The 25,097-nt window shown below is 42.3% G+C and overlaps 1 protein-coding gene across 5 annotated transcripts in view; it reads left to right on the forward strand.

Moving 5' to 3' along the window:
* Window positions 1-25,097, forward strand: part of KCTD1 (potassium channel tetramerization domain containing 1) — a 172,070-nt gene that overhangs the window by 123,679 nt on the left and 23,294 nt on the right. For all 5 annotated transcript variants that reach the window (XM_069468160.1, XM_069468159.1, XM_069468161.1 and 2 more), the window contains exon 2: window positions 3,335-3,513. In XM_069468160.1, the coding sequence (XP_069324261.1) occupies window positions 3,335-3,513 (179 nt within the window). The remainder of the gene's footprint in view (window positions 1-3,334; window positions 3,514-25,097) is intronic.

Here is a 25,097-nt window from a genome sequence, read left to right on the forward strand (position 1 = left end):
TTCTCCATCACATGAGTGGTAAATTCAAGCCTGTTAGGATTTGGGCTTCCAAATATTATTATAAGAAAAATTCAAGCCAAGTGTACTGTGCTGTCCAATATGATAGCCACTAGTCACAGGTAGCTATGTAAATTAACCTTTAAATTAGGTAAAATAAATTAAAATTAAAGATTCGGTTCCTGGGTCGCACTCGTCACACTTCAGATGCTCGGGTGGCCACCTGTGGCTAGTGACGACGATATTGAACAGCGAGGAACGAGAGCATTTCCATCACCGCAGGCAGGTCTACTGGACAGCTGTGTTTAAGAACACTGGCTCTTAGCTCCCTACCTCTTCCACCTCCTCTTTTCCAGACATGAGGATGTTGTGGTGAGCTTTATTTATGGATCGCACCACCACACTCCAGCCCGGGCAACAGAGTGAGACTGTCTCAAAAAAGAAAATAAAGAAATGTATTTGCCCAAGTGACAGGAATTCTAGAGATAGGCTCAGAGTTGGTTGACTTGGTGTCTCAACGTCTGGACCAGGTTCTTTCCGACTTTCAGCTCTGCCGTCCTGGGCATTGGCTTTGGGCATCGGCTTCGTCCTTCGGCCGGCAGGGAGACGGCAGTTGCAGGAAGGAGCATCCTGTCCGGGACTTCAGTATCTAGGTAAAGCTGAGAGCATCAGCTCCAGCTACTGGTGAGGGGAGGAGGTTGCCACAGTCGTGCTAGATGAACCATCTGGAGTCAATGAGGTGAACATTGAGGTCAACTCCAAGGTCCGTTACAAGTGCCAAGACCGCCCCCCACCCCAAATAGCCACCACCCCCAACCCAAGCCTATGGATTTTAAAAGTTGTTACAATGTGCCCCATACAGACAATACCATGTGGAAAGCCCCAACTCTGCTAGCTAATGTCAGGTGAGGCCTTAGAAATGACCGTAACTAGGGGACACAGACCCAGGAAGGCATCCAGGATGGGGAGTGAGCCCAGGAGCAGAACCGGGGGCTCCCCAAAGGAGGGCAGCTCTGATCCTGCCCTTAAGGTTTAATGTCCACCTCCCACTCCCGCTTGTAGGAACATTGATTTAATTTTAAATTTAGCAATATCCATACATTTATGACTTACGGTATAAATGGGGTAAATTCTGAGAAATCTGGAATCCTTCAACTGATCAGTTACGCTTTTTTTTTTCTCCTTCTGTATAGACCTTGCAGTGTTAAAGCCGTGCTGAATGGGGTCACAGACTAACGACAATATTAACCCTGCAAATCTACTCATTTTCGCCTGAGCACCCTCAGGCAGGACAGAGAATGTGTCCAATTGAAAAACTATTATAGACTTTGTGGTGCTCTGATGGGCTGAAATGTAACAGGGAGGGGTGTGTGCGTGCGTGTGTGTGTGTGTGTGTGTGTGTGTGTGTCTAGCCAGGAAATCATTTTCTAAAAGGAAGTCAGACAGTATGCATCTCTTAAAAGTGGATGTTATATGATTGCATTTTAAAGGAAAACTGTGTTCAGATGTCTTGGAGGATTGAAGGGAAAAAAAGGAAAGGAAAAATGTGTCTTTTGTCATCCAAATTTTAAAATGCTACTTTTAATATTTCTGAATGTTAACTTTTATATTTCCTACCAACTGTGTCTTTGTTTTGTTTTGGTTTTTTAGTTTTTTACCCCTATCCAATACCCCTTTAATTCGTTTTCATTGTGTGCTACAAAAATCCTTTTGTGTTTTTTAATGTCTATTTTGCATTGTTAAAAATACATATGCATTTATAGAAAATAATATAATGAACTCCCTTGAGCCCACCACTCCATTTAAGAACTAAAACATTAACTCTTTTTCTGTGACTGTTTCTGGGTTCTGTTTAATTCGGCATGTAGAAAAGCACAACACAGATGGTAAATATTTTGCGTAAAGGCCCAATCACCACTGCATTTATAGTAGATGTTGAGTTTCAGAAAGCATGTGCACTCCCAGTCTTGCTTGGACATGTGGTTAATGCTAAGTAGTCTAACAGTTGTGCCCCAGGTAATTCCTAAAGCTGTTCCAGATCATAAAATCTATGATGTTTTGCAAATTTATATTTTATCATGCTGTGTTTTATGCACAAAAACGAGATGACTTCCCTTTTGTAATCTCCATCAAAGGCATTTTTCAAAATCCCTTTAGTATGCCTTATCGCTGACTTTGCCACACATTGTTTGCATGTTTGGAAACCATCTCTGGCTAAATTATAAATCCGAGAGTATACGTGTGTCATCAGACTTACAGAATTCATATATAAATGCTATTTTAGCTTATTCCTCAATTATAGACCCCTTCATTGAATGCCACAGACCTGACTTGACTTGTGTGTGGTTTGGGCTCTAAAAGCAATCGACCATGTTTTGATAGTGTTTGAAATATTTATATTTTATATTTATATTGTATCCGTGAAAAGGACGTAATATCTTCTCAAGCGTACAGTTTCTGACACGTTCTTGCCGCCTCCGTGTGACATCCTCACTCTGGTCTGTTTGCTCATGTTGCACCTTTTCTGTGATGACACATCTCTGCATCAACATCTGCTTCAGTTCCACTCTGGGAACTTGATTTCTTCAAGAAGTCAGGCAAACAGAAGAGCAGCTCATTTGTGGTTCACAAGCACACGTACATCACTTGAGGGTATATTCCTTTCAAAGCATACCCATACCCACGGTCTTTAGGGAAAGAAACAGGGAACAAACAGGTAGGTAAAATATGGGTTGATTTTTTTTTTTTTTTTAATTTGCTAACTGATAAACTTGTGGTGCCTCTTTGCAAGGTTGCTTTAAGGATGTGAGCTGATGGCTAGACCAGCTATGCCCTCTTTTTCTTAAATTTCTATTCAAAAAATAGAAATTTAAGAAAACATTTTGTAGAACACAAGTGCCAAAGGTCTATTTTGATTCCAAGTGCATAGCAATGAGGAAGTTTTCGAAGAGAAGGGTAAATCATACATATTTTATTTAGGTGCATATTAAGTGTTGATTGTCTCTTCATCCGGAATGAATAGAATTTCTCTACATGCCATTTACCAGTTGTTAAATGCAAGAATTTATTAGTATAATACAAGCTCTTAGTCTTCAGAATTATTTGAGATGAGCATTAGTTCAGCTCCTTGATTCTAAGCATGTGAAGTTTTCCTTTTCTTTACTACAGAATTTGTTTTTCTAATATTCATGATAACAAAAGTGAGAGCTTGCTGATTTTCCAGATTTTATCGAATGAATACCAGCATTAATCACTGGTTATTCTTTATGATATGTGTATTTTCCTTTCTTTCCACTGAAAAAAGAAAACGTGTCTAAACTTGCTTATCTCTCTGTAGGACAGTCGGCCCAATATGTCAAGACCTCTGATCACTAGATCCCCTGCATCTCCACTGAACAACCAAGGCATTCCTACTCCAGCACAGCTCACAAAATCCAATGCGCCCGTCCACATTGACGTGGGCGGCCACATGTACACCAGCAGCCTGGCCACTCTCACCAAATACCCTGAATCCAGGTAATCTGAAAAACGGAAAAGTCAGACTCTGAAGTGCATGTATTTGATGATCTAACTGTTTTTCCTTTGACCAGCATAGCAGCGTGGCCCCGCCAAGGCTGGGGTGAGGACGTGAAAGTGCCACGTGGGCCACCCTGCAGCAGAGGTTGCTCTTGGACGTGGCTGTACATCTTATAAGTTCTGATAATTTTGTAGGAGGAGAGAACTTGGCCCATCAACTTGTGAACTGGAAAAAAAAATGAGAGACTCTATCAGTGAGGCGTTATATTTAGAACAGGATGCAAAAGTCCAACAAGCCAAAATAGTCCTGTTGTTTTTTTTTTTAAATGAAGGATCATGGAACTTATGAGAAAGCTCGAGGCAGGTAAATAAATTTACGAATTGTTTGAAGAGGGCTTACAAATAGGCACTACACATTTATGTTTATGAGATATCCACTCCCACACCCACACCCACCCATTTCTAAAGGAATTCCAAAGAAATAATTTCCTTTGTACCCGGGGACAACCCTCCTGGCTCTGTCCAAATTCAGGGACTATACCCAGATCTTATAAAGGAATTTATCGTCACCAGCCCTGCTGGTGGATAGAGAAGGAGGCGTGAGCTCATGGGGGCTGATGCCAGGGAAAAGGGTGTTTCTCTGCTTGTTTCTGCTCCTAGGAAATGGGAAAACACACTGCTTGAGCTTCAGAAGGGCACCAGTTGCATTTTTAAGAACGTCTTAACAGTGACAGATAACAGGCAGCTTACAGCCTAAGTGGATAGCACTGACATAAAAATCACTGTGAGCTTAAGCTACACGAAGACTGATTTGGGGGATTTTTAGGGTTTTTTAAAATCTCACTTCACTACCTGATAGTTTACGAAAGAATGTAAAGGTTGGGAAGAAGAAAGATGAAATATTTTCTCTCTTGATTTCCAGATTTAATTTCTACAATCAAAATGAAATGATTTAAACAAAATTGATTTCTATTCGTTCTCCAAAAGACTATATATTTTTTCATAAAATGAACATATCAGCCATGTATTGGTATTATTGAGTCCCCACCTTCCCTAAGTGCACTGTAGTAGGTACTACAAAGTCATCTTATAGTAATGGCCATATCTTTCAAGAATATTGTTATATAAGTAGTGTTCTTTAAAAAAAAAAAATGCCTATTTCCATTCCTTCTAACACCTAACTCAACAACAGAAAATCACTGCCGCTTCTTCAGATGAACAATTCATTCTAGAGATCAAGTCACAAAATGGATGAGTCAAAAAGCAAATCCTCAGCTGTAGCGAAATTCAGTGGTCTGGTCTGGTGACCTTTTGCCTCAGTTTGCTTTTTGAGGGGGGGAGTTAATAATTAATAATAACACCATATTTCTATGACTTAAGCAATAGGTTTTGTTCTAGTGCTCACTGTACCGGGCTGGGTCTCTGTCCACTGGTCACGCCCCACCCGGGTTTGGCTCCTTGCCGAGCTCCCTGGCATCACTTGGCCTGTTGGCTGTGGTAGAAGACAGAGGGACTGAGGCTCTATCTATTCAGTTCCTGACTCTCCAATGATTAGCCACTTTCATGGTTTTGGTGCTATGTGTTATTAGGTAAAGACCTCAAATAGCGTCTCATTTGGAGATTCTCCCTCAGTCCCTCGTTCCATGGGTATTTCCAGGAGTCCACTTTTCACCCCTTATTAACCACACCCTGAGACATGCATTGGATTCCATGCGTCACATCACGCTGTGTCATTCCATAGCCGGTAGACACGTGTAGCTGATGAGCACTTTATATGTGGCCGCTCCAAATTGAAATGTTCTCTCAGTGTAAAATATACACTGGATTTGAAAAACTTAGTACCAAAAAAAGTGAAACAACTCAATAATATTTTGTGTTGATTTCATGTTGGAATGATAACATATTGAGTTAAATAAAATGTGTTATTAAAATTAATTTCACTTTTTCCTTTTTACCTTTTTAATGTTGCTCCTAGAAAATATAAAATTACATATGTCTCACTTTTTATTTCTATTGGACATCACTGAACTATGAACAGATGTATTTATATAAGCATCTAATTAAACTTAACTCTCCCCCAACCTGATACTTATAGACATCAAAAATTGAATTTCCCTTTCACCAACAGAATTAGAAAAGATAGAATTGTTATCTTCCTTTTGCAATCTTTCCCTATGCTTCCTGTCACCAGTGGGCCATGGTATTATAGGAGCAATAGCAAAAATAATTAGTGATTCATTAGTTCTAGGTTTGGGTGCTGTCTCTGCCATTTGCCCAACAGTTGTTTGGCTGTGGATATGTCCAATTTTTGAACACCTGTCTTCTCTCTTGTAAAACAGGCACAAACAATGTCTTTTGCAAGGTTATTGGGAGGATTAAACGTGATTATAAAAAGCACACCATGGCCCTGTGCCTGACACATAATATTGCCTTTATACCTAATCGTCTGCCAAACCCAGCAATTGTTTCTTTTCAAACTGCCTTTCAAATTCCGAATATATCCCATTCCTTCCCTTCCTAGACTTGGAAACAATCTCATATCTGGATTACTACAGTCTCAGGGGACTTCTTGCCTGCACCTTAAATACCCCCACCTGTCACAAGTTCCAAGATCATTCTTTATCATTAGGAGATATCTTTAAGAATTTGTCAAGACTCTTTGAAACAAGCCTTACAAAGTAACTTCTATTTCTGTTGCTTATACCTAACACAAGTGACACTGGTCAGATAACACTGGTTTAGATGTTGAATTGATCACCATGCATTGCTTTGCTCCCTCTTGGGTATTTTGGAGGTTTTTTGGTAAATAACTCAATGTTCATTTCAAAGCGACAGCCAGTTTAATGGGACCTGTACATAAATCTTAGTCATCAAAGGGACAGAGAAGAAATAGCTCTTCATGCTTTTCCTGTGTCAGGTGCTCCTTCTAATTATGGGAAAAATCTCTTGTATATTATTAACCCTTTTGGGCTAAATCCTAGAAAGCTTCACACCCTTCTTACCCTGTGGGACCCTTCTCTGTCTCACCCCATTAGAGCCCTTGGTTCCTGTCTCACCTGTCTGTGCCTTAGTGCAGCCCAGAGGGGAGGAGGCCTTTGTCTGGGATTTCAAGGGAAGACTTATAGTTTAAAAGTGCTAGTTTGTATGTAACAAGTGACCTTAAAAGGTGTAATATCTTTCTATGATTTCAAAGGTCCTACAAAGAACCTTTACTCCATTTTGAAATATTATAGGTGATTTTTAAATTCTACCTATAATCAACCTACCCTTTTGGCTGAAGAGCAGCGTTAGAACATTGTCCCCAGAAAGCGGTATAATGCACTACAAAGCTGAACATGAGAAGCACCTGGGAAGCATTAAACCCATGCAAGGCCCTGCCCCAGACCAATAAAATAGGAACCTCTGCAATTTTCTAAAAAGGTCTTGATTTTCACCATCTGGCTTTGAACAACACCAAGATGTATGGTCCCTCCAAGAGAATATAGGCCTCTTCCTTAATGAATATTTCATGTTATGTCGTAATGGCCATTTCACCAAAGAAAATATCTTTTCAATCTTCATTTCTTTAATTACCAAGGTTACCAGTGTTCCCACTGCGTGTGTGCGGGAGCGAGAGACCCCGTAAGCCCTACGCAGTGATTCAGTAAGCAAGTTGACTTTACATCTCATAAGGTTAATCACTTGCGTTGGTATTCACTTCCATCATCAAGTGGTTTTTGCACTAAAGGGGTTGAAGTTTTCAGATTTTTTCAAATTAACTGAAGCATTTATTTGCCTACATCAGTGATGTACTCTGTCTTAACCAACGTGTGTATGAGACAAAGAACAGCTCTTTGGAGGTGTTTATGAGACAGAGGCTAATCTACACCCTCTCAGTGATAAACCCCGATCCCTTTCAGAGGATCCTAAGAGTGCCAATTCCAATGGCTATTTTGAAGTATGATCTCCAAGAAAAACACCCAGTTCAGATCTGTAGTAATTTTACATCAAATAAGTTAAAGAAAAAAGTCAAGAAAAATAGATCACCATCAAGAAATGATTTTAACTGGATATATTAAGAAAATAGAATATATTTTACTCAATAGTTTATTAGCTTGATTTGTAGCTTGTAGATATCTAGACATGTGAGGTAGACACTGCAGATCTTCTTAGCCACGTGTGTGATATTAAAAATACATTCTGTGCCTGCTTTAAAAGAAGACAAAAGTCTGAGTTCAAAGGTAGGAATACTTTATTCTTTACCATCACCTCTAACAAAAACAGTCTTAATAGCAGCAGTATTGATGGTTATTCAGAGGTGGACTTTTTAAAACCAGGAAGTGGGCTGAAACTACTAATTAACCAAACCTACCGAGTGGTCCCTAAGACAGGGGTCTTAGCTGAAAGAGCTGTCTGTCAGCCAGTGACCTAGGGGTGAAAGGCGAGATCTCATGTTTCAATCCCCTGAGCCATCCGACCTGACTGCTTGACAGAGCTTTTGTGCATTTTAAATCCAGTACATGAGTTAACTCCCACATAAGCAGATTAGGCTAAATTGCTCTCTCCTAAATAGCAGCAGAGTTACTAAGCGCACTGGCATATGTAGGTAATTGCAAAACTCAAAGGACTCTACTTTCAGCCTTGTAGTCAGTCGACACCCATGGCCACCCAAGGGGTGTGTGTATTTGGAGCTTTAGGACAGAGATGCCAAGCGTGTGTGCCTTGCCAGCAGTGAGCCGGCTTTTGGCGTGCGTCACTCAGATGTGTTGGCCATTACCGGATTGTTGACGTGGAGCTACACCAAAAGGAAAGTCAGACAAGTGCAACATTAAGGGATTGGTGCGTACGTTTGGAGGACAATTGCAGAGCCTTCTATTGTAATTGTTATATGCCAGCTTAGGGAGTTTGCCGTGAATCCTGTTTTAGGGCTGGGGATTCTATTCTGCCCCTTTTTATGACTTTACAGTTCCAGTTGTAACTCTACAGACCCTACACATGAGTCCAGCATCCTTGTCCCACAGACCCATGTTTTATTGACTCAACAAAAATGCTAGGAAAAAAAATGCATTCAGGTTTGCCAGTTTGCTGTGCTTGCTTTCAAAATAATTTCATGGCATTGAATGGAAAGCTTTTTATTATAACTTGCTCTTTAGATCCCCATGTTTTATAATTCAATGTCTATATCAAATTTAAAAGTCACAGACTAGGTTATTAGAATTTTTTCAATGACTAGAAGCCAACCTGAGCTATATAGTCCCAGCACAAATGGAAAGAGAGAGCATATCCCCATGAAAAGTCCTAACACAGAAATGATGAACAGTTTTGATTGGTAAGATTGGTTGATCTTTAAAAAAAGAAAATTAGTTTACAGAGGGATTTAAAAAGGGAACAAGCACCTGGCAAATGAAAAATGGAAAAAAGTTTCTCCAGGGTAATAGGGGAAATTTTCCTCTTTTCTGTCTCTTCTTTTCATCTTGCAATATTGCTTTTCTAAAATTGCTCCTCGGTTATATAGGCAAAGAGTAAATGAAACAGTTGACTTCAAAAGGCTTTTTTTTTTTTTAAACAATGAAACTGGATTTTCTGTTGAGTGCTAAAAAGCCAGTCCTTCAGTAACTTACGCTACACTACTGGTGGATTCAACAAACTTCCTTTGCCACAAGGGAACAAAATGCCTCACTTTTAAAGTAATCTAACTCATAAAGTCTTGTCTTAGAGCATAAGTTAAAGAAAAGGTAGCCACGGTGGCTGAGTTTTCCCTGCCATGTTCGTTCATTTGTTCAATAGATGTATTGTGTGCTTCCCCTCTGCCAGGGCAGGCAGTGGCCAAGAAAAGTCCCTGCTCTCGTGTGGCTCACCTGGGGAAGGGGAGGGGACAGCCAATAAACAACCAAAAAGCAGTATTTTAGTGAGTAGTGAGTGCTATTAAGAAAAATAACACAGGATAAATAGGCCCACTTTGGGATGTATTACGTTGAAGGGTTAATTTTATTCCTACATGGTTTTTTTTTTCCCCCACAACTCATTTTTATTTGTTCATCTAAATTTTCAAGACAAAAATCTGGTTTGCCTTTTAGTTTAGATTTAGGAGCAGATATCTGTCACTTCAGTATCACAAATCGCACTTGATCTGCGAAGGGGGAGGCCACCCTGTCGGCTGCAGACCTCTTGCGTGCGCATCCCACCGGGAGGACGGCAGAGCAGTGCCGCTCCTGAGTCACATGGGTATTGGAACATGCAGTGACTCAGGGCAGGACTGTGGGTCAGATTCTCGACCTCTCTTAACCTTTCACTTACCAAAAACTCACCCTCGTCTTAGATAGAACCCCCCTCCCTGGAAAGCGCTTTCTCACTTGTTTTTCCCCCTTGTGTCCTTGGTACCAAACACTGTGCCGGCCACAGAGTGGACATTCGAAAGTTTGCATAGCATATGAATTAATGACGGGGTAAAATATTGTAGAGGCCAGATCCTCAAAACAGTGAAGGGGAAACAATGGAATAAAGTTATCAAATTACAAAGTTAGGTTTAAAGGCTGGGCTGAGTTCATTGCATATATTATCTCATTTAATGTGTCCCAGGAACATTACAGGTAGAGACTGCATTTACTACCCCAGTTCACAGAGGAGAGGCCTGAGATTCTAGAGGTTAAGCGACTTAACCTTAAGAGTCGGTCTCCGAATCCCACACTGACTGCACGACCTTTATTCTTTCCCCTGTGTTAGCAATGGCTTGCAACCTTGGGAGCAGGTTAGAATCAATTGAGACTCTTAAAAAAAAAAAAAGCCAGTGCCTGGCTCTGCCCCCAAAGGTTCTGATTTTATTGTTCTGGGGCAGGGATCGGGCATGGGATTTTTCAGTGCTTCCCGTGTTCAGCCATGTAGTCCATCATACCAACTCTTGGAATTGTGTTCTAAGACTGGTGTTTAGCCAAGAGGACAGGTCATCTATGATATTTCAGGCCATTTTATTTTCAAGGTGGCCTTCACCTTCTTCCCTAGCCCAGAGCTGCTCAGCCACTGCCAGGACACATCTTACCAGGTTGAGCCCTTCGGCACCCGAGGTAGCCAGAGCTCCCGGGCCAGCTGCTTCCAGCCACGAGCAGCTTTCTCCTGCTAACCCCAGTGTCATACAAATACAGCACTGTCATTTTCTACGTGTGTCATGACTTGGAAAATTTGGAAAGCACTGCCTCAGACTGGGCAGTGGGATAAACAGATCTTGTTCTCATCTGCCTGTGGGTTTCCCAAGTTCTTCGTTCTCAGGCCCCCAGTGTTCAAGTCTGCCTGCTGCAAGGGACAAAGTTGGCCTTGGACCAGGGACCTTGCCACTTGCCTGATGGCTGGTTGGTGGCACCTGTGAAGAGCAACTCGTTATCCAAACAGTCAGTGGCCAGCTTTGACCTTGCACAGTGTGCCCACCAGAGTTGGAATGATGCATGGGCCGACACTGGGGTATCGAGGGCTACTCTCCAGGGCGGGGGGCATCCAGGCCCATGGCTGTGTTAGTCACCCCCTTCCTGCTGTGCCCTCCCTTCTTGTTGCTACTAGAACGGCAGGCCCCAAAGTGCCCCACCAAAGCAACAAACCCAGTCAGCGTTCACACTCTTTCTACACAAAACACATAGACACACACGTGCATGCACACACCCATGCACCAACCCAGAAAACACACACCCTCTAAACCTATGCTTAGGTCTTTAAACAAATAATAGATCCACCAGTAGTCTTTAGTGCCTTGTACACTGTGCCTGGCACATAGCAAATTCTCCATAAATATTTGTTGAACGTGAACGAATTTTGCGTAGCGTTTCCCTCGGTGACCTGGAACAACTCAGCCACTGCAGTGCAGCTGTAGAGTGAAGGTCAAACATTTTGAGCCATCAGGTGCTGGAGTGACCTTTAGGACTTGACTGGCTTAGTCCAATCTGGGCAGGAAAGATTCACGTTCTTTTTTCTTTAAGGCACAAACCAGAAAGGGATTTTCTAGCCTAGTCACTCTGAAAGGAAAGAGTAATGAACCAGATTAACGGAATTGTGGCCCCAGCCTTCGGAGTGCTTTCCTCCAATATACCTTTTCCCTAATGTCCCTATATCGGGGTCAGATCAGGGTACCTGAAAAAATGCAGATTCCTGACCTGCACCTGCTATTTACTTAATCTGTACCTCTCGGGATGTGAGGGAAACCTTCAGTTTTAATAAGCACCCAGGTGATCCACATGAGTCTCCAAGTTTGGGCACCCGATCTGCAGAGAAGGGTGGTGAAGCATAAATGCGTCAACATGCAGGGCTGTGGGCTTGGCTGCTGGTGTGGCTGGGGACAGGCTGGCAGAGCGAGGCCCTTCTTGTTGACTCTGGCGTGATCTGCGTCGCTGGTGACAGTAACACAGACTGTACTCATTTTTGATCAGTCATGAACAGTATCGTTGAGCAATGCCCCAGCCATTTTTGCTTGCACCCCATTTTGCTGTTTTTTATCGTATTTTCATGTTTCCCCTCATCATACAAGAACTTTCATAATAAACCATGTGATCTGTTTTCTTGTTTGGAAAATTAATTAGTAGGTATTTCATAGATGATTCAAACAATCTCTTATAAGGTTAATGTGTGCAAAGTGTGCTCGGCTTTACTGTGTTCTTGAGAACAATTCCATTCAAAGAGGCTTAAAAGTTTGCATGTTAGTTCATACAGCCCAGCTCAAGAATCTCGTGACAATTTCTTTAGGGGCAGACTCCGGCTCCTCCAACCTGGTAGTTTCTTTCTATCAGTCACGTAACTGTGATTCTGGTTTAGTGCTTCATTTGAGAGCTTCTTTATGGCAGATGAGTACCAACATTTAAACATCGTAAGTGCATTTCCAAAAAACAAACTGCATTTTGGCCACGTAGAGAGCTTGGAGGCTAGGCAGTGTCACACCTGACAGCCTTGTTCTTGTGTCTACCGTACAGCTCTGATGTCATCTTCCCAGGCCACCGTGACCAACTTCATAGAGATATGAGGTCTCTTTGTATCAGTAAGGAAGCACGCCTAGGTCAGGACACAGTGAGGTAGCTATGCTGCGTGTATCCTTGGCTGGAAGAAACCCATGTACAAATTAATTTCAAGTTGGAGGAATATTTTTTATTATATTAAGCCAATGCAATAAACCTTTCCCCCTTAACTTCCAAATAGAAGCATTTACTTACAACCAAAAAACATGATGCTATAATTTTCATTTACAATTCAAGGACTTAAAAAAAACTAAACTTCCTATGAGTTGTATCGGAAAGTCACACTGAAAGACATGTCATGGGTCCACTGAACACATTAATGCCCTCTGCTGACACCCATGGTGTGTTAATGGAAGAGTCTGGTCCATCTACCAGACGGTTCAATCTGTTGTTATTATGTAAGTCACCTATTAAAATACCATTTCTTTTTATTAAAAATGTAGGATTTATAGCCCCAAATAGATGAATTATCAATATTTCACTTCTGAATGGTTACTCTCAAGATGCCTGGAGATAAAGTGGCAGCATTTTGTCCCCAAAGCAGCCAGCTGGAGTGGGTGCAGAACACTTTTCATTCTGGCCTTGCGAAGGTGTCCAGGATGGTGGGGGGGTGAGAAGTCAGGTGTACTCGTACAAGGCATGTGTTTTTCATGCATTCATATTTCAAAGGTAGACACCCAGCAGCTCCAATCTGATGGCAATACCATTTGCAAAAGAAAATGTTGAAAAAAAAATGCATGATTCAGTTGGATCACTATTTGGTGGACTGTCTGAATCTAATCAAGGCACAGTATCAGTAGAAAGGACACTGTCACTGGAGAATGGTTTCCTGCTGCTACATAAATGCCATGTGTCAGTTTGCTTAGTAATGACATTGCTGTTTATCTTTTCTGGTGGTAATGATTATTTTTACTCTTGTGCAACTTTTCTTATTGTGCGCTCCATATTCAGAAGATAAATTATAACCGTGCATAACAGCTAACCACCACTTTCAAACAGTGGCAGACCTTGCCAGGCTGGGAGGGCTTCGTAACTGAAAGGTGAATTTGAGCTCGCCCGAACTTGTTCCTGTGATCTGAGCTGATGTGTTCCAGAACTCCCGCCCAGCCTCATTAGGCTCGGCTGGGCCCGCCCCTTCCACTCCTCCAAAAACTGATTTTTTTAAAAACAGCTTAGAAGGCCCTGGAGCCTTTAGAGCTTACCTAAAAGTATAAAAACTTTTCTAGTCTCAACACAGCATAAACAGTCAATACAAAAGAAAAATTAAAACAAGAGTGGTCTTTTAAGTGAATCCCACTGATCCATAATCTTAGGGGCCCTGAGGAAGGTATTTCATTAAAACATCACCATTTTGACGATTCTTTGCAGAAGGAACAAGATGGCATTAAGGGTGGGATTCAGAGAAAAGTACTGGACACAGTAAGAGAGACTGGAATAAAACTTGTAACAACCAAGCAAAGCCAGGGAACCCTGTTTAAAGAAATAGCGTTCCGTTCCTCACCCCGGCTAGGTGTCTGTGATGATTAGAAAAGCCGAATGGAGAAGATATGATTCGTGCTCCCAAGTACATTCTGCGTCAGGCTCTCGAGAAACCCATTTGTCATCCTTTAGGCAGATTTTCAAACTTAGCACCAGTATTTGTTTCTCACCTAGGCCTTCTGAATGAAAAGTCAGAGGAACAACAAGTTCCGGGAAGCCGTGGTATCAAACAACTACCCAAACTTTTCAACTTCTATATCTGATCATCTTAAAAGGAAGAGAAAAAAAAAAGAGAAATTCTTGTGATTACCCGAGAAAGTTCTGTTTCTTTAAGTGATTTGCAGGTTAGGGCTTGGTTCTGTTCTTTGTTGGAAGGGGAAGGGAGAACTATGGATAGATATGCCTAGTGCCCAGTGTGCCTATGGACCGGCTTGGTGCCTCTGGGTAAATTCTTGAACTATGATAAACCAAGCCTAAGCCCAGAAGGGTGTGGACAGTTGCACAAGACACACACCTACAGACCTCGCATTGTTGGCTGTGGTGCGGCCAAGGGCAGAATGCTGTCAGCGGCTCCTTGGGAGTTTCCCAACCCCACACACCCTCGAGTGTTGTCTTTGAATCATGAGCTGATATAAACTTAATATTTTTCACATGTCATTTTGATTGGGTGACTATTTAAATAACCTTGCAATAGAAGTTGGAAATGTTAAGCTTCTCAGAGTATAAAGCCAACCAGGCAGATTATCCATCGTGATTCAAAGAAGCAACGGGGCCATTCTTAAAAGATCGTTGGGCGGTATGGACATCTGATATAGTCTTTGAAATGTTGATATACTTTTGAAGTTGTGTAACTAGGACTCTTGTCCAGTTTTCGGTTTGCTTTCTTTCTTTTAAGCTGATATACAACTCCCAGTCCTAAGGCTAAATCTCCTCCTTTTGGCTTTGTCATTGCAAAGCCTCAATTCTGAGTGTGTTTTTAAGCTTCCTAGTCACTCTGAAGTCTTACAATGACAGAATAATTCATTCATTTTCATCCTTCCAACCGCCTTTCCATTCTCTAAATATTCAAACAGATACTCTGTTGCAGTGGTAAGACCCTTGAATGATGTCAGTAATGAAGTTGTGTCCGTGTGTCTCTGAGTAAGGAGGGTGAGAAGAGACTACAAAGGAACCAGGGTAGATTCAGTTATGTCCTTCCATACATTTTCTGCTAGGTGCTCAAAAAGCATTTACCTAGTCTCTTGGTAAATTACATATATTTTCTTGTTCTTTCTTGTTTTATTAAGCACTGTGGTTAGCCTCTGGTTTTCCACTTATAGGTACCAAGCAAGAGATTTAAATAGTTTCATTGTAAGCTACTCTTGTGCTGGCACGATTGTAAGTGGGAAGAATTGTTAAATTGAAGATAGAAATAGCTGGCTTGGCCGTAGTTCTCTCATAGTGTCGTATAGTTAATAGGGTGTTTTCTTTGGAGTGATGACTATGACAGGTTTTAAGTGAGTTCCAACAGTCTGGAATAGTAAAACACCAAAGGAAATAGGGGCAAACTCCATTCCGCATCCTGTTCTCCCGGATAGTCACAAAGTAGGGAGAGAGACGGGGCCACCTGGACAGCAGACTGCACCGGGGATGGGCCCAGAGTCTGTTCCATTATTAGAGATGTTGACAACACGGATGGAAGTGTCAAGAATGTTTCATCTCTCAGGAAGGCTCTGGCCCAGTAGTTAGGCTTGCTAATACCGAGAAGCACAGGAATCGGAACAGTTCCTCAGTCGCAGATTAAATTCATTGGGAACACATGCAAAACAGTTCATTCTGTAACAAGAAAACAGCATAGAGCACAGCTGCAGGATGAAGAAAGGAAGAGACGCCAGAGCAGGGAAGGGGCTGGGAGTTCTGGGACAGACGGACATTGCACGTTGGGGACGGAAACCCAAACCAAGTTACTCCATGGTGCTATGCCTCAGTTTCTCCATCAGGAGAATCAAAATATTACTTGTAAATATTTAACAGAGGATTAAATCAGGTAATCCATAAAGTTTTTAGTAGTGTGCTTAGCACAAACTCTTAATAAATGTTAGCTATGATAACACTTTTTTCTCCAAATAGTAATTATTATTATAAAACGGAAAACATATTCTAGAGTTTTAAATCAAAACAAAAGACTAAGAGATATGTCAGAAATACCTCCAAATATAGGAGGTGTGCTGTGGGGGCAGGCTGCGGGCATGTGTTTGTGCTTGCCTGCTCAAATAAAAAGCAGGGAAAACCCTAAACAGAAACTGTTTTAGCTAAAACTACTAAACTGTGCTTCCAAGGGAGCTTATGTTGATCTGATCCTGGACTGATTTTAGAAAAATAGCCATTTGCCCTAGAAATCATGTTCAATGGACGCTTGCTCAAACCAAAGAGCAAACCTAGGTGATCTTCAAAGTTTTCTTTCAATGGAAGACGCACACCAGGATTTTACATACAGTCAGGATTCTGTTTTGGCACAACACACATGATCTCCTGGGAATGCAAAGCTGTCAGCGTTTGCAGGGGCCATGCCAGGCGGGCACAGTGCTTTACCCGGGAGCGGTGAGGGAGTGGTGGGTCCGTGCTGGGCTCTGCAGTCTAGCTGCCTGATTGTGAGTCCTGGCATCACCAGCTACCACCTGGCTGGGTGTCCTCACCTGTAAAGTGACGATGATAGTACCTACCTCATGGAGGTATCAAGACTCAATACCATGTCCTGCCCAGAGTGCACACTCAGTTAATGTAGGACTGACTAATGTAGGGGTTATTATCCATTTATTCCTCATAAGAATTCTCTGAGCTAGGTATTGTCCCATTTCTCAGGTAAAGAAATCAAAACTCAAGCCAGGTTTCAAACCCAGGTATATGGGTCTTAGAGCTGAACGTGCCAGGACGCTCCTAAGACATGGCAGAGGCGCCATGCTGAAGCGCTTGTGAATAATGGCCCCCTTACATGCCCTGCCCAAGTCGACGTTTTGAGAGACGGGTTCTTTGCTTGCTATGTCCCCTCTTCACCCATCATGTTCTTTCCTGCTTCCGTGGACTTACTCAAGAGCCCTCAGGCTTAAATCCCTTCTCCGAGCCCCCATGCCCTTCCCCTTGCTCCTAGTGATCCTTAAAACCTACACAGGCATTGCCTCCTGCAGGAAGCCTTCCCTGCCTGCTTGGGGCCACTGATTCTCTCTCCTCTGTCCTTCTGTGGCACCCAGTGGGACCGTATCATGCTCAGTGTAAGAGGCCCAGCAGAGCACTGGGAACTCGACACATATTCAGTAAAAGTAGAAGTAAAAAGTCTACTTATGTCAATTCTGGTGTTTTTATTTTTACATCAGCTTCATTATAATAATGCATTTTTTCCATAGTAAACAGTCAATGTAACTCTCCTCACTTTTAACAAAGTTTAGCCAAAGAGTCATGGGCAGGATTCATGAGATGACTGGAGGATTAGCAACCTCCTGAGTGGCGCTGAGCGACCCCCGAGCCATCAGTTCTGCCGTCAGTGACAGGTCTCCAAGACGCTGAGTTCCTGAGTTGTCATGGCACTCGTAATTTTTCTTACATTTTAAACTCGCCTTTCTTTTCTCTTCTATTTTCTTTAGTTCTATGTATCATTTAAGAAAATGATGCTGCCTCGGGGAACAGGTACTGGAAACATTACTTCCCCATAAGTAGATATAATTTGTTTTGTTTGTTTTTACTTAGACGGTATTTTCTTCCTTCCCTTAAATTACTTCTATCCATTTCTGTAACAAGCTCTGAATTAATTTTTGTCTGTGTTCATGAAATATAGATGAAATTTCTCAAGTCTGGGCATTTTAAAGAGTTATTCCTAGAATCTTTTGAACAGTTGCAATACTTGAAACAAATCAAATGCTGCTTGTGATAATTCAGACTTCTAAAGCAATGAATTGACTGGTGGTATTTTTTGCATTATAATAATATCAAGCATAGCATTCCCTTTTTTTTTTTTTTTTTTTTTTTTGAGGCAGAGTCCCGCTCTGTCACCCTGGCTAGAGTGCCGTGGCATCAGCCTAGCTCACAGCAACCTCCAACTCCTGGGCTCAAGCGATCCTCCTGCCTCAGCCTCCCAAGTAACTGGGACTACAGGCATGCGCCACCATGCCCGGCTAATTTTTTCTATATATTTTTAGTTGTCCAGCTAATTCCTTTTTATTTTTTAGTAGAGATGGGTCTCGCTCTTGCTCAGGCTGGTCTCGAACTCCTGAGCTCAAACGATCCGTCCGCCTCGGCCTCCCAGAGTGCTAGGATTACAGGCGTGAGCCACCGCGCCCGGCCTAGCATTCCCTTTTTAAAATGAAAAACTTTTTATTATGGACATTTAAAAATATTTGCAAAAAACAGGGAGAATACAATGTTGAACCTCCACATTTCTGAAAGTTTCAGATACTCACCTAGCACTTCTCTTCTCTTGTACCCAATTTGTTTCCTTCCTGTCCCATCTCAGCAGAAAAGAGGCAGAGGTACCCTTTGGTTGCAACACCATGTCCTCCATCCGGGTCTCCTTCCTTCCCTGCAGCTGAGTCCGGGTTGCACCTGTGGCCAGAGCTGTCCACATGCGTCTCGCACACGCACACGCGCACACTCTCACCACTGTGCGTGCACCTGCAAGCGTGCACACCCACCCAGCACTCTACCCTGGTTCTACCTATCTTAGCTTTCCCGTATCAGGACAAAAACTTGGGAATCCAGGTCTGTAGACATAAAAAAGTATGAAACTACACGTGCTTCTGAAAACAAAATGGTTCAACAGAAAAATACACTTTAAATCGGATTTTTTTTTTTTAAGTAATGTCCCACTGAGTAGTGGACTCAGCAGATTGTTTTTCTGTTTTGCTGCCTCTGTGCTTTTCCAGTTTTTAACAGTAGGTAGTATCATTTTTATACTTAAAAATATCTCCAAAGGCTAAAGAAAGAACTTGTAAGTTGCCTCTGAATCCCTTAGCCAGCAAAATAAATCTGGACCAGAAACACAATGAAATCTTTTCCTCAAGTCCAAACCATATGTGCCGTGATTTGGGAGCCCAGAGGTAGAGAAAAAAGGGCATTTCTTGGCAAAGAAGAGCTAAGTGGGTAAAAAGGCCCAGCAGGTGGTGTCCTGCCCTTTTCTTGCCCTCGTGCCTTGGTCCCTCAGTCTTTGCAGTTCATTCCTCAGCTCCACCACCCTGCAGGGTCTTCCACACCCTCTCACCTGCAGCTGAGCCCTTCCTCTGGAGTCACCATTGCCAGGGCCACACGGGAGAGTTGAGAGGATTAACCTGCCTCGGGAAAGCAAGGCCTGGTGTCATGTTACATGCCATGGTGCGTGAGGTGACCTGGGGTGCACCAGACAGCACAGCGTGGCGAGGTTGGGGTGTATGAAGCCTGGAAGACAGCCCTGGGAGGTTGCAAACCTCTTCAAGATGAATTCCCTTAGCCATTAAGTGACAGATCCCATAGGAGTTTGTCAGGATGTATGTAGGGACATAGTACATAATGAAACAAGAGCTGCAGGGTACATGGAGGTGGGACCTCATGTGTACTATTATTCCCAGAGGACATTTTCATTGCCCTGGGAGTTCTTATTTTTCCATCCCTTCTTATGCACCTTCACAATTACACCAACAGTTTGAAAGTAACCTCAGAAGTCTCGAGGTGTTTGGGTCTGGTTCGGCGTGGGGTATTTTCTCAGTATACCAGTGCTTTCCCTGAATTCAACTAGACCACACCCCAGAGCCTCAACTTTTTGTAGCCCAACTACTAAGTAAATTAACTTCCTTACAAAATTAATAATAACCAAACCTTCTTGGGACAGTATGTAACATTAGCAAGCTCTATGGAACTATAACATTTGTATATTTCCCAATGGAAGTTGTTCAAATTTTTTTTTTTGTTTAATTATAAATGAAAAGGTAGCACATTTAGTGGTCAAGAAGACAGGATTTAGAGTCAGACCTAGGTTGGAAGCCAGGCTCCATCATTTCAGAGCTGTGCGCCCTTGGCCAAGTGACTTACATTCTAGGCTGGTTTCCTCCCCTGTGAAATGAGAATGAGGAAGGCCGCTTCCCAGGATCGTTGTAAAGATTAAATGAGATGAAACCCAAACAGCCAGCTCACTCTTTGGCACATAATACTATTCAATAAGTAGTAACTAGCATTGGAGCAGTTGTCCTCCACGGACTTGAACGTGACCATCCTCTGCCCATCACTCCAGGGGCAGCACGGTGGGGTTGATAGCGAGCTCTGTGTCTCACCAGCTGTGCATCCTGAGCATTCTGTATTTGGGACTCTGCTTCTCCATTCGTAAAATGGGATGCTGAACTTGGTCATCCTCGAAATCCTTCACTGTTTAAGAAAGACTGCTGTGACAGCTCAAAGTGACGAAGGACGGACTGAAAGCATCTTTAGTCTCTCTGCTCATCCCCCTTTGTACTGATTCTCAACTCAGTTGAGACTTACTTGGGGAGCTTTAAAAACAATACAGATGCCTGGGCCTCCCTCCCAACCAATCACATCAGAATGTTTGGGGGTGGGGCCTGGCATCAGTATTTTTTTAAAAGCCCCCCAGGTGATTCCGCTGTGCCGCTGGGGTTTTGAACCACCGCACTGTGCAAGTGACATAGTCAAAAGCAAAGCAAAGGAGACAGGATTTGGATAAGCCAGACGCTGCATCTGTGGGGAGATGACAATTTCAGATACGGCATCTCGATTCTGTCTCACTTCTAAATTTGCTCTTCTACTTACTATCCCCGAGAGCATAGCCTGACATCAGTCCCCATCGCCCTTGAGACCAAGTCTAAACTCCTTGACCCGGCTTCCGATCTGGCTTCTGCTGCTCCGGCCTCGTTTTTCTGCCAGCCTGACTCTCTGCCCCAGTGGAGAGGAATCATGTGGCAGGCTTTTTCTGGCTGTGAGCCTTCGTATCTTCCCCACCCTTCTCCTGGCTTACCTAACCTCACCTCCCGCCCCTGTACTTGGCCAACTTCTCTTTGTCCTTCAGGTCTCCGATGAGCTTTCTTTCTTCCCTGCTGGTCCCACATCGAGTTAGGTGACTCAGAAGCACCTCCTGTATACCTCGTAGCCCACTCTATACGCCCAGTGACATGCTCGATCACACTGCACTTGACCTGCCCTCCCGGCCCCACGCATGGTTGAATTCCACAAAAGCAAGGACTGCATCCCCTGTATCGGGCGTAGTGAGGCTCTGCGATTATTGCTGGAAAGAATGAATGACTAACTGAATGATTACACATGAAAGAAGGAAAGAGAAATTCTTAAGGAATTGAGTCACAGTAAATTAGAGAAACCAGGTCCTATAAATGAATGGATACCCAAGACAAAATTCTTAATGAATGATTCACACTAAGCCAGGTAGATCAGATCCTTGCCCAATACTCTCTTTCACTTAAGATCATTCTTTAATGCACGGCGTGTACAGCACAGTGCATTAAAGGAAGAGGGGAGCTGTGGCTGGGAACTAGAGTCACTTCCCACCAACAGGAGCTTGGATTTCCTCCGAAATGAGGTTCAACATTATTTGCTCCATAAACAAGAGTAATCAACAGAGTGCTCACATTTAAAAAGCAAGAAAGAAGAATATACTTCAGTATCTATTGTTTTTAGTGAATCTTTAGTGAACATATTTTTAGTGAACTTTACAATCCTATTAGTTTATGAAATATTTACAGATAAAATGAGGTAATGTTTGAGATTTACTTCAAAAACTCCCAGTGGGGTAGAGTGAGGCATAGAGGTCGAGGTGAAACAAAATTGGCCAAGAGTCAATAGCTTTGGAATCCGGGTGACAGTCATATGGGGGTTCATTATATTATTTTCTCTGCTTTGGCTTAAGTTTAAAATGGTTCAAAATGTTTTTTTAAAAGCATAACAAATATTTATTAAAACAGTAATGATTATTCTTTAAAAACATCAAAGACATTGTGAAAGGAGGTCTTGATCAGCATTGCCACTTGAGCCAATGAATGTAGAAAAAACAAAAACAAAAACCAGCCATACATCATCCGGAGCCAGCTTGGTCTTGGTCAGTTGGAAAACAGGAATGTTCTCCAAGTTAGTAAACTGTAATCAGTTCCACATAGTTTTCAGTCACCAGCGTTTACAAATCACAGCAGTTTGATTTGTAACTCCATTCACATGTCCACAAGAAATACAGCCCAGGTCGATTTTCCCCCTTGTTTGCTTGGCCAAACAATACGTCTCCACCGCACCATCAGCCCCATCTCAAAAACCACCCAGGGACGCCATTTTATGACCATTGGCCCCAAACTCCCCTTCTGCATTGTTTTCACAACTCAAAGGTTCCTCCTTTTAAAGTTGGCAGAAAGCAGCATCACTGGTTCCTTTTATGGCTCCAAACGTTAGTTGCTTCAGATAAGGAGCCTCCTGGCTCCTTTTCCCTCAGTGGAGAGTGGGCCTCCGCGGCCCACGTGCCCTTGCTCTCCGGGCTGGAGCGGCCAGGCCACGGGGAGCCCGGGGCGTGCTGACCGCTGGCTGGGGGATCCTCTCCTGCCTGGCGGAGGGCAGCCCTTCCTCAGCTTCTCATCTCATCTCCGTTGGTCCTGATGGATTCTGCCAGGAGATTCCACCTCTTCCCCACTGCCTTGCCCACTGCCGCAGCCACCTCTAGGTCACACGCCAGGCCGGCTTTTCTAGTGCCAGGCCTGGGTTCAGATTTCCCACCTGCTCTTTCCTTTGCACCTTTTTTCTATTCTACCTAAATGGGAAGTGGAGATGCATCCATGCTCAATGTCTTGTACCTGCCAGAGGCCGTTTGTGGCTTTGTTCTTACTTTCGTGCATCCTAAAAGCCATTTAAATGACACGACCCTCCTTTTTGAAAAGGTCTATATGCAATACGCATCTGCCAGGATTGCTCCTTTTTCTCCTTAAATCCTGTTAGTGCCTGCAGTCTTCTAAGAGCAGCTTTCATAGACATTTTTGTTGGCTGGCTTGGAATACCTTCCGTTGCTGGGCACTTTTTGAGCTCACCGTGACCACATTAAATGTTCTCATCGACCCTGAAAAAAAGTTAGGGTTATTTTATAAAACAAAGTGAGACTTAATTTTTAAAAAGAAATGGAGACAGAGAAGTTGATTCATCCAGATTCCAGCTAGTAACTGGCCAAGCCTCGTTCTCATTCCACACTCTGCATTCCCGATTCCTTCACTTATTCACTCGGTATAGGTTTATCGATCTCTCGTTATGTGCCAGTGTACATCCAAGACTAGACTTGAAAATGAGCATTTATCTAAGCCTAAAAAGCGCAGGATTTATTTAAGAATAAAATACCAACTTTCCATCTCTGTTTCCTAAAGTGACTTAAGATTATGGATGCTGATTTATTTCAGGCCACAAAAATAATCAGGATGGGTGCTTGGATTTCACTGTAAGGTTCTTGCTCAACAAATATGATAGACATAAAAACTCTAGACCAAAAACTTTCATTCAGTAGGGGTAATTCTTTTCATTCCAGTCGTTGTCAGGGAGGCCCCTGTGGGATCAGACAGACCGTGCACAAATCCCCCAATGCTACTTAACTAGTTGGGCAAGTTACTCATCTCTTCAAGCCTGTTTCTTCATCTTTAAAATGAGAATAATGGCTTTGTTACATTTACAAAGTGCTGAGGATAGTGCAAGGCATTTGGAAAGCACTTAATTAATATAGCTCCCTTTTCTTCCCCTGTCAACTATAAATTTATCATGTTATTAACAGTGGAGGGTAAAAAGTTTTAATAATAGGCAAACAAGTCTCATACTTTCCCATCCTGCTGTCCTGAAAACACTACAAGTAAGTGACTAAGCATATTTTAGTTTCAAGCCTACCATTTGATTAATGTGTCAATGAGAAAGGCATGACTAGGTGGCAGGCAGTGAAGGAATCCCAGGATGGTTGTAACCCACACCCTGGATAATCACGGTCAATTCATGGAAAGTTGAACAAAAACACTAGCCCAGGAAAATTTATTGGGTTTTAGGAGCATGACTCCTACCACAATTAGTTGCTTTCTTCTTTGCATTTACTACCTTCTGGTAGGACATGAGTTTTTAAATTATCTTTAACAAAAATTCACGTGCTGTTCTTTTTTGGGAAGGAGCGAAGCAGCTTTCCTACTCATTTGTTGTATTTTAATGGAGGTGAAATTATTATTGATTTTCTATTACACCTGTCCCATTTCAATATGTTTAGAAAATGTATGATTTTCCAAATCATCTTCAAAGCAACAGAATGATGTTCCAGAGCAGAGGTAGACTTGTTATGAGATCAGCAAAAGCTTCTCATTAAAAAAAAAAAAATGGAGCCATTTTCCTGTCTACACTGTTAGTGAAAAGCAAAATGCACCTTTTGCTACAGGAAGTGATTTCTGGTGTGTAAATTCTATTTTCTGATATGTTTATGTGTCATTAGGCAGCCCTCCACTTGTTTATAGCATAGATATGATCACTTTCTGTTACCTAAGTACTGTGTACACTAACATTGGCAGATTCAGCTTTCCTTAGTGGGAGAGATGATGGATGCCAAATGCTTTAACTGTAGCACCCTGTACAAATGTTGACTCTAAACATGGGGAAAGCACTAGGGGTCCCTGTTTTTAAAAATTACCCATAGCCACTCATATCCCAGAACAAGACTATATTTTAGAGGGGTGGCCAAATATTTATTTTTTTTGTAATAATGCCTGGCTATTAAAAGTGCTTTTTGCTGAGACTTAAGAAACTGGACTGTATATAGTTAATGGAAAACATATTCTCCAAGATGAGTGATATTTTAAATTATTCTTTTTTATAATTAAATGTAGACGTGAGCATGTAGGCATTGCTTTATTTTTAGACAGTTTGGGATTCATGGGTGGGAATAAGTCAGAAAACAGATTTCTTGAAAACAAAATTGCTGTTTTAGTAGAATCTGTTTAAAAGACACTTTGGAGCAAAATAATATTTTTTAAGTAGCAGAGAAGGTTGTTTTAAGTCTCGCACAGGGAAAGACATGCTCTTCCATTACAGTGACAGCACTTAGCCATGATCATCATGTCAGGCACATTTTCTTTGCAGGTGAAAGACAGTGAATAAAAGAATTTACCTGAAAGCCTGGGACTATTTTGAATT

Source organism: Eulemur rufifrons, chromosome 5, assembly GCF_041146395.1.
Source record: "Eulemur rufifrons isolate Redbay chromosome 5, OSU_ERuf_1, whole genome shotgun sequence".
Classification (NCBI taxonomy): Eukaryota; Metazoa; Chordata; class Mammalia; order Primates; family Lemuridae; genus Eulemur; species Eulemur rufifrons.